Source organism: Apteryx rowi, unplaced genomic scaffold, assembly GCF_003343035.1.
Source record: "Apteryx rowi isolate R43461 unplaced genomic scaffold, aptRow1 scaffold_122, whole genome shotgun sequence".
Taxonomy (NCBI): Eukaryota; Metazoa; Chordata; class Aves; order Apterygiformes; family Apterygidae; genus Apteryx; species Apteryx rowi.
In genome coordinates, this window is record NW_020447442.1 from 1,063,668 (window position 1) to 1,073,666 (window position 9,999).

Here is a 9,999-nt window from a genome sequence, read left to right on the forward strand (position 1 = left end):
AAGATTTTGCTTTAATATCACTTCTCATATGCTGTTAGGGTTTGCTTCCAAAACTTTGCTGAAACTTCCAGATTTTTGTCTGATTATGGGTCACAACCATTCAGTTTCTCATTATTCATTGCATACATTGCTCTGCAGAGCAATAGTTACTCAGGTCTTCATAAAAGTGGCATGAGACCCTACCTGTACTGCAAAGACAGTTGTGTATCTCTTTTTACTTCAGTAAGGGTTTTTGTTACGAACATAATTAGCCAATGTCCATGCCTATTACTTTGCCTCTCCGTATTCTGTATGGTGTTTCTTAAAACCACAACAACTCCAAGGGCCCTACTAGGCTTAAGGCACAAAACTGCCTGCATTACTTGAGATGATCATTGAATGTGTGAGTATAGGTTTTGTTGCTGATTAAAAGCATAGAAGTTATTACCAACTTAAGGCTATGTTACCTTTTTGATTTGCTGTATTTTTTTTTCCCCCCCATAAGGCATGCTTATCAAAACAAGAACTTATTACCAGGAAATGTCCTGCCCCATTTCCCGAGAGGATATTGTTAGACCACGCTAGAAAAGACAATTGTTGAGCTATTTCCGTGCAGTAACTGACCCGGTAATGGCAACCTTATTTAAGCCTATGCTAAACTTCTTAAAGGATGCATTTATTATGCTATTGGTTATTTTGGGGACTGTTGGCAATGGGGAAAGGAAGCTAGTGAAGAGAGTCCCTGAGAGTGCTCTAAGGAAAGGTTGTTAAAGACAGTCTCTAGGACAGATTAGATGATAGTTTTACACTGGCAACAGATCATAACTCCCAAACTTGTAAAACTCTCAAAACATGACTTCTCAGAGTGCCTGACACTGTGCAGTAACAGCATGGGAAGTACCTTTAGCCAGAACAACTCACTGGAGAGCTGCTACTCAGCAGTAGAGGATGCATAAAAACTTAGCACTCTCTGAACACGTTCAGCATACAATGTGGTTTGCGTGCTCTCTCTGTTCTTAAAGTGGATTAAGTTGAAACAACTTTCAGCATTTGGTATCTCCTTGTTACTTTCTGGTTCTCACAGGGCTTTCCAAGTCTTTCCCTGGCTTCAGCCCCAGACCTTCCTGCAATAAGATGATGATTTTACTGCAATTCAAGTTCTTTACAGTGTTCTTTTTGCTTTTACTCTGCTGTATCACTTCTGTTCCCCCCACATCATTCAGTTTCTGTATTACCTGTGGATTTAACTTCTTCATGTCAGACAGCTGTTCTTCCCATCTGCTTTGCCAAGATGCTCTTTCTAATCTGTTGCTGCAGTCTTCAAATAAGACTGAAGGAACTGGTAGTGCTGGCTCATCTCACTGCCTTGGTCTTTGTGAGAAGCCTCATGTGGAACACCTGTAAGCACAATGAAATACATTCCTGTGAGCAGTACAAGTCCTCTGAGTGTGTGGTCTACATGGAGTGTAACATTGTGGTAATGTTCTAGAGTTCAAGACAGGGCAGAAGGCTGTAGCTGGCAGCTTGCTCATTTATGTAGGGCCATTGCATATGGATAATAATGAACAATATACAATGTCTGTATAACAACAGCCTGCACAGAAGAGAAACTTATCTGTGGAACTGGTGCACTGAGTATATCTGTGTACAAACATGATTCTCTTAACAGAGGAACATTTCAGACTGGTGGATCAGAAGTGGAATGAGGTGATGTTCTCAGCCAACAGCTCTGACCTTAGATACTTGTCAAAAGTGCAATTCCAGCTTGTTTCTGGGATCCTTGTTGAATTCATTTGTGATCCTCTTCTTGAGTCAGGAAGATGCCTTTGCAACTTCTCTTTGGCTCAATCATCTGAAATCCAAGACAGGATGCRGCACTTCTGGGTAATTCTGCATCAAAAGGTGGCAACACCTCTAATACTAGAACTGATTACACACAACCCAGGTCAGGATCCTCAGTTGAGTCTCTGTCCCTTACATCTTAAGGTACAAATACTGGGTGGCTCTTGGGTTTGAGAACACCTTTCTCCTAAGAAAGGCATACTGATTAAGTAGAATGCTTATGCCCAGGTAGACCCAGGTGATGCTTTGTGTAGGTGAAAGGTTTGTTTTGCTCGTCTGTCTTGTGCCCTACTTAATAAAGTATTTTTCTCTTCTACATTGATATGAAGTCTTTCAGTAGAACTTCTTTCCTGCTTGAGACTGTCTATGAAGTGTGAGGGAGTGGATCTTTCAACACACGGTTTCAATGGCAATGTGGCTGTGTGTGATTCTTTCTGTGGGGTTTGTGGTGTTTTTCCTGTGAGTGGACATGGCTCCTGCTAATTTGCATACCTCTGACAAACTTGAGCAATGTTAGTGGCTTTCCATGGAAGATGCTTTCATCCTTGAAAAGCCTAAGAAATGTCATTCAGTTACTAATATTTCTTCTTTTGGGAGAGTGATTCTTCAGCCTCTTGTTAGGGTAGCATGTCCAAGATCCTTCTGTTTTCTGGTGTTTTTGTCAGGTAGAGCTGCTGAGAGTTACCTCAGTGTAAGTGTATGCAGATGCAGGCGCTTCAAGGAGAAAAGCGTTACATTTTTGAGATGTGTTGTTTCTACATGCATTCATAACCAGTCATTCTCCTCCTCCCTAAGTCTTCTTCAAAGGGTATTCTGTCAGGTTGAGAGGAAAATGAAGAAGGAGCTTGTCCTGCCCATCTATGTCAAAGGAGTACCTATTGGTACTTCAAAAGTGAAAAATAGTCCAGTAACTCATGCTTGGCTAAAGGTGCTAAGCCCAAACAGTTTGAATGTAATACACAGTATGAATGTCCATAGCATGTTAAAGATTTTTCTAGCTTGGGATATGGAAAAGCTAAAGACAAGTGTTCAGGGTCTTACATATTTAATGTTACAAACAGATGAAGATTAAATCTGGCTTTCTGTATCTACAAATATGTTTGCCTGTACAAAACTTAGGTTTGTAACTACAATATAGCCTGTGATAAGCTGGCTTTTTGTAACTCTCGCATGTTGGTAAAGGGTGCTCAATTCCTTATTGCACTGCTTTTTTTTGTCCCTAAATGTAGATTATGAACTGCCATGCTGAGTTATGTGGGCCTGATGTCCAACAGCTGTTATAGCTTCCATTTGTTATGCTGATTTTATTGCAGTCCATGTCCTTGTCTTGCTCCAGCTTAAGCCACTATAAACTGCTAATGAATATTACAAGTACCTCTCTGTAAAGAGTAGCTGGTATATCTCCTTCATGTCCTTAGGACTGCATCCCCTTTAGATACTTCAAAGTTAATCTCTCTGACCTTCAGAAAGAAGCACTTTTAAAATTCAGTTAAGATCACTATTTGAAATGGTTAACTCTTACCATGCCAGTACCTGCAGAATACCACTGTGTGAAAAGCAAAACCACAGTACAGCCAGTATTTTACCAATTTCTGAAGCTCAGCCTAAGCTATATCAATATTGCTCAAGTGGAATGCTTTCTTTGTGGAAGTTAAGTTTTGATTAGTGCTTCTACTGAAGTGTAGGCATCTTTAAATTCCAAGTACACTCTTTCTAGCCAACAGGCCAGTTTAATTTTACAGAAACAGCACAGTAATAGCATAGATTTAAATTCTGTGTTTATTTACATGCAGAGAAAGAGGTATGAGTCTGTAGCAGAAATTAGGCAAGAATAAAAGGGGTCGAGCAGGGGGGTTGCACTAGATGATCTCCAGGGGTCCCTTCCAACCTCAACCATTCTGTGGGAATGAAGAAGACTGCAAGGACTTCTCAAGACTTTTTTTGGAAAAACTCTTCCTGAAAGATTTCTGCAGACTCTTCTGAAATGTCATTCTTTTTTTTTCCTGAAAATATTGTCCAGTTCTTTGCCCTTTTCTTTTACTTCCCTTTCTAACTTCTGTCAGTATCAGCACCTTTTCCCTCTATGCTTCGTTACTATACATAGTAAAAGTGGAAGAGTGAAAAATTTTCACTACTTGTATTCTTCTACAATATTCACTATATAAAATGCCAGCTCACAGAATCACGGAAGTGTTCATTTGAAGGGAATCTCTGGGGGTTTTTTAGTCTAACCTTCCACTCTTAGTGGCACTGCTGCTAACACTAGGGTGTGGGTTAGCCAGGGCTTTGTCCAGCCAAATCTGGAAAACCTTAAAGGATGGGGGTGCTGTGACCTCTCTGGGCAACCTGAGTGCTGCACTACCATCCTAGCTAAAGACCTTCTCTCCAGTGTCCAGTCTGAACCGCCCAAGCCAAAATTGATAGTTCTGCCTCTTCTTATTTTACTTGGCACTACTAGAAGAGTTTGACTGTCATCTTCATAACTGCCCTTGAAATAGTTATAGGCAGGTATTAGGTCACCCCCAGCCTCCTTGTCACCACAGTAAACAAGCTCGACTGACTCTCTAGGTATTCACAAAAGTACGCTGTCACCAGACTTACAGCCAGTGGTATTATCTTTCTGCAAACTCAAAGCTTTTTAGGACAATGTGTACAGGTCAATGTTGGCTGCTGCAATTTCTCCATTTCCCCTTTATGCACCTTCCCTTTCTCCTCACAGTGAAAGGGAAGGAAACTGCTCTGAAAACAGCTAGGAGTTCAGCTCTTTTAAATAGAAATACAGTAAAATTAGCAATAGGATAGCTTGTTTACACAATTTTGACTTTATGCTACACTCGTGAAAAAGTCTATTCAAGACCTGAGATCTGACTTCCTGCATCTATACAACTTTCAAGAATGCAGCTCAGTGCTGGCCAATTTTAATAAGGGTCAGAGCTGTAAGCACTGGCAAGTCTTTTAAGGGAGCAAGAGACATTGTATTGGCATAAGTTACTTTAAAGCATGTTTTGAAGCTGAGAGCAGGCTAGACTTTTTATGTGGGTAAAGGCAAGGAATTGCCTATACAGTTCCTTGTCCAAGTAGTGTGGGTAATATCTGCTTGAATACAAAATGCTTTAAAAAAACAAAAACAAAAACAAAACCCCAACAAAAAGCAAAGAAACAAAACCCCCAGCTTCCAGCTGTTAAAACAAAATATGGCACAGTTATTAGGAAGATGGTAAAACTAATGTTTCTGAAATGAAGTACCTGTTTTCTGGAGAGCATTTGGGAGGAAAAAATGGAGTTTAAATTTATCTTCCTATGTGCCTTGGACATAAGAGCAAAGTTTGTGGACCAATAGCTAACCAGTAGTGCTACTGTTATGCTTGCTTTCTGAAACATCCTTGTGTACAATTGTTTTCCCCTTCATTCTATCCAGTGGTTTAGCTGAGTAGTGCAGTTCATAAATGACTATTTTAGCAGGGGAAGACAGGAAACAAGTTTTCTTGTTTAATCTTCATGCCACTGTGTGTGGGGATATTGGAGATATAATTAACTGGTGAATAAGTAGCTTCCAAATCAACCCCTTAGCATTGATTTTTTTTTTTTTTGGTAAAAACACCAGATTAGAGAGCCAGTTTAGAAATCTAATCTAAAATATAGATGTGGTCCACATTCTGGAGTTGGTAGTAGGTACCTATGCTATTACAGTAACATAAGTGGTTTTCTTATCTAAGTATTTGTGGCTTTTGGTGACTTTCAAGGTGATGGTAATTGTTTCACATTTCTGAAATTTGGGGATCCATGACTTCTCCATTTGAAAGTGAACTCATTCAGTATGTTATTGATATTTTAAGTCCTATTTATAGAAAGAAGTGCACGTTCTTTAAGACAAAGGAATGAGCTGACCTAACAATGCTTCCCGTTTGTGATATTTGAATTCCTGTTGAAATGTGTACAACCTTTGCTTGGTTAAATAGCCAATAATAGTTTGTTGTCCTTTCCCCACGTTATGCCTCTGGGAGCGGCAGTAAAGCAAATGTTTCTGAGATCAAGTGTGTGTGGTCATTGTTCTTTAAGAGACTAATATGGGGAAGCAGAGTTAGTTTTACGAACTGAAAATTGCCCAAATGTACTGGAGGTTAGAGCTGGTGTTCTTATTTTGAAATTCGTTAGTGGAGTAGAAGTAGAATGACACTTCTCAGGTATCTGCTGTAAAGACGCAAGAATTACTGTTCACTACTGTGGTGGTCAGTAGTGATTCTCTGTACTGAATCATCTGTAGAGCCACAGGAGAACCTCGAATGTCTTAGGAGGTCCTTGCCAAAGTGTTGGTGAAGTTGCAACCTTCCTAAGCTTGTGAGATCTGATACACTATCTGACTGCATGGCTGTAGACTAGGGCTTTTCAACTACTTTTTTTAGAGGCCTAAAGTGAGAACAAGTTGAAAGCAAGCATGCCTAAAGCATGACTGTGGGGGAAAGAGGGTTTGCTTCCTAATGTTATGAATGCACATTCATCTTCCTTTCCTTCTCCATTAGCAGGAGCTGGGGACAGGTGGAATGTAGTTTTTGGATCCCCTCTGTCTGCTTTCCCCAATGCTAACATCCATTTGTGCTATCAGGTTTCCCTCTGTCAAAAGTATATCCCTGCTTTTTCTCTTGCTTTTCCATTATGCCAAGGCCAGGTAATTCCAAGACCCACTATCACTTTTTCTATTCCTTCTCAAAACTGCTATAAAAGCCCATTAACTGCACTCTCTCTCTTGATCCTTCCTTCTGTCCTTGAGGTCTTCCACACTAAAAAAAACAAAACCTCTCACTTCCTCTGAGCCCTCCTGTAGTATCATAAGCTCAGTGTTCCAAGTCTTTTGGCTTTTCCTTTTTTTCTTCCTCCTCCTTCCTTTCTTGTTTCTTTGAGTACCAGATACAAGAGCTATTTAAGTATCAAGTCTCTGTCTGAGTTCTGTACCTCCTTCCTAAGCATTGGTGGCTTACTACAGAGAAGCAGCACTAACAGCATTTTGTGCTAAACAGCTGGAATGGTGTTTTGCACTTACAGGGCAAATGGTAAGAAAGGCTCTTCAGGCATACTCTTGCAAAAATAGCTTTTCTAGGGCACCAGCTGGGGGTGCTGACTGTCATCAGACCATATAACTATCCTTCATATCCCAAATATGTCCCCCACGATCCCTGATTAAAAACCTTTTTGATATTGTACATTCTGATCTTAAAATGAGAATTTAAGTCTGGCTTTTAAGTAAATGTTTCAGAATTCAGTATATTTACAGGTTTAGTTTTCAATGATTTTAGTTCTGTGATGAATCTGTAGGTTAATCTGAAAGCATTCTCTGCCTAATGTTTTTTCCTGTATGCAGAGTGTTCTACCATACTATGTGGCAACAAAAATGTCTAAAATCCGCAAACCAACCTTCAATAAGCCCAGTCCTGAAACATATGTAAGAGCCGCCTTAGGCACAGTAGGCCTGCAGTCCCAGACCAATGGATGCCTACCCCATGCACTCATGGTAAGTCCCCTTGCAACAGGTAAGGATGCAGTATGTTCTATGTATGTGTTTGCTATGGAAGAAAAGTATTAAATAGTTTTGAATATTAAAATAGTGATTTTTGTTCTTTAACTTCCAATCATAATTTTGTCATGTTTGCTGGTAATGGATTTGATTTAGCTTAGTACAGGCTATAATAGCTGAGACACTTTTTTTCTTTCCCCTTCACTTCTTAGGGCTGGCTCTTCTCTTTTCTGCCTTCACCTGCTGTCATGAATTTGCTCATGAAAACGAACAAACAAATACGTGCTCGTTATTTGAAAAAAATGAAGGAAAAATAAGTTGCAGGCGACTTGATCTTGGAAGTCTGGGACACCTGCAGGTTCCATACCCCCATTTCAGCACTGAGTAAACCTAATGTTTTAAACATTTTCAATTGTAGGTGTATTTTCTACTAAGGCAAAACATGGTCTTGTTTTGAGGATACAGACAAAACAGGATTCTTGACTTCCAATATGGATTTCAAAACAGGCTTTATTTGTTTATAGATATGTTGAGGGGGAAAGTGCTTCGGACTAAAATTGCACTGTGCTTTAAGAAATACTTATGTGGGCTTGATCAGACATTGCCTTTTTGAGGAACAGCTCGGTTATGTAGCGTCCATCAAGTGTACGCGTTGTGTGTGGTGAAGGGAAGAGCAATAGTAGTTCTGTCTCTTGCATATTGCTGGAAAGGTGGGAAGGAATGGGAAGAGAGCATATTTATTTAAAAAGGCAACGTGGCACTATTCACAGAATATGACTTCTTCCCAGTTCAGATTTAGGGCATCTACTATCATTCTGCATTGTCAGTGCTGCCCCTCTGGTTACATGGTCCCGTCAATGAAAGCGGCCCACCTTGGGCGGGCACAGAGGCGGCAGTGGGGAGCTCAGGGACAGCTTTTGGGCTGTGTAGAGGTCAATCCATCTGTAAAACAAGAATGCCCATGTTTCAGGCTAGTGTGTCAATTAAGTTGTTTTAACTTATAAAGGATTCACCAATTTGTGAAGTGATCTTTACCCACTGTATTGAAATAGGTTCTTGCACCAAAACCTGAGTGATCATTTAGGTGAACTTCAAGGGTCTGGTGTGTCTTTTGGTTATGAACTGAAGGGAAAAGGACCAAAAAACACGACGAGTATAATTCCTCATCTCTAAGTATATACATAAAATAATATTGCTAAAAGTATTTTCATTCTTGGTTCTTGAATGTGGTTTCTAACTTTGCAGTAATATGTAATCTTTGATTTGTAATAGTTTAAAAAGTTCAGTGCCTGCTCTTTATAGTAAATGGTGATGACACAATGTAGATAAATGTTACAAGTTGTGTGCTACTTGTTGGTTGCTATGTAAAAGATTGATGGTACTTTAAATACAGAGCTTGAAATGAGTAACTCTCCCTGTTGGCAATGATGGTTAAATTTTTTCTGAAGTATATGTCAGTCTGTCCTCTGGTGAGGCCTTTTGAAATGAGAATTCTGAATATCTGAAATAGCTCTGAAAATATAATAATTAGTACCAATAAACTTCTATAAATGTAGAAGAACTTCTTATGCCAGTCAACTTGCTCTGAGTGCTGTGGGCTTCTGAATTGAGAAAAAATGAATTGTTAGCATGTAGAGTGACATGGATTTAACTGATTTGTTTAAAATAACTGATTTGTTTCATAGTTCTATGCCAAAACTGAGTGCTCCAATGAGGCTGAAATTATCCAACTCCAAGAGCTAGGGATCAGAGTATATGAGAAGTCTGCACTGTTGTCTGTATTTACATGCACCTTTATTTAAAGATTTTGGTCTCTAACATTCCTTTTTATGAATACAAAATGTACTAAAACTTTCAAACCAATTTAAATTGCAAGTAGCTAACTCTTTTCTATGGACTGGAGGTGGTTTTCAATACATGGAAGAAAAATTTCAAGGTCTGATTTTGAAATTAAATATGCTGTACTGAGACAAGATTTGAGGCTAACATTTCTGTACATTGAAAATACATGAATACCGATGCAATGGTGCTGATCAAACCTGAGATGCAGATCCTATCCCTTAGTTTGCTTAATTTTTTTGGAACAGGGATGGCAAAGTCAGTGTTATTAGTTCTGTAAAAGCACATTCCTTGGCTTGTTCTGGAGATGATATGGAAGCACTGGACTAACCAACCAATCTGTATGTTCTTTGCCTTTGTAAAACAGAAATAAATAAAATGGGTTTTACTCTGAGTCTTTAATTTGTTGGTTTCCTTCTTAGAAGGTATGTTATGTTTTCATATATTCAAGTGCTTGCTTGTCCTCTATTATATATTATAATGCAATGGAGTGCTTGCTTGGAAATTATTGTACTTCCAAATCCCCAAACCAGACCTTTCATTAACCTGTTTTCCTGGATGTTATAATCTCTTGGAGCGCTAAACTTAAAGTCACTGAAACAACAGCAGAATAAACTACTGATAATAATTTTATTTCTAAATAACAATTTCATAAATATTGAAAGTGCTTGGGAAGGCGAGTATATCTGATTGTGATTGAAGTGGCGGCTCTCCGACACGGTAGCAGCTGCAAAAAGCTACTACCGTGCGTGGTTATCGCCGCTGCGGGCGCAGGAGCCACCCGCAAGGGCCCTTCGCGCTCGGACCCCCGCGGCCGCCCCGGAACCCCC

At 39.6% G+C, this 9,999-nt stretch overlaps 1 protein-coding gene across 1 annotated transcript in view; it reads left to right on the forward strand.

Annotated features, from left to right (window-relative positions):
• Positions 1-9,571, forward strand: part of HSD17B12 (hydroxysteroid 17-beta dehydrogenase 12) — a 56,387-nt gene extending 46,816 nt beyond the window's left edge. The window contains exons 9-10 of the mRNA XM_026091832.1: positions 7,178-7,327; positions 7,543-9,571. Coding sequence (XP_025947617.1) covers positions 7,178-7,327; positions 7,543-7,647 — 255 coding nt within the window. The 3' untranslated portion in view covers positions 7,648-9,571. The remainder of the gene's footprint in view (positions 1-7,177; positions 7,328-7,542) is intronic.
• Positions 9,572-9,999: the final 428 nt, after the last annotated feature.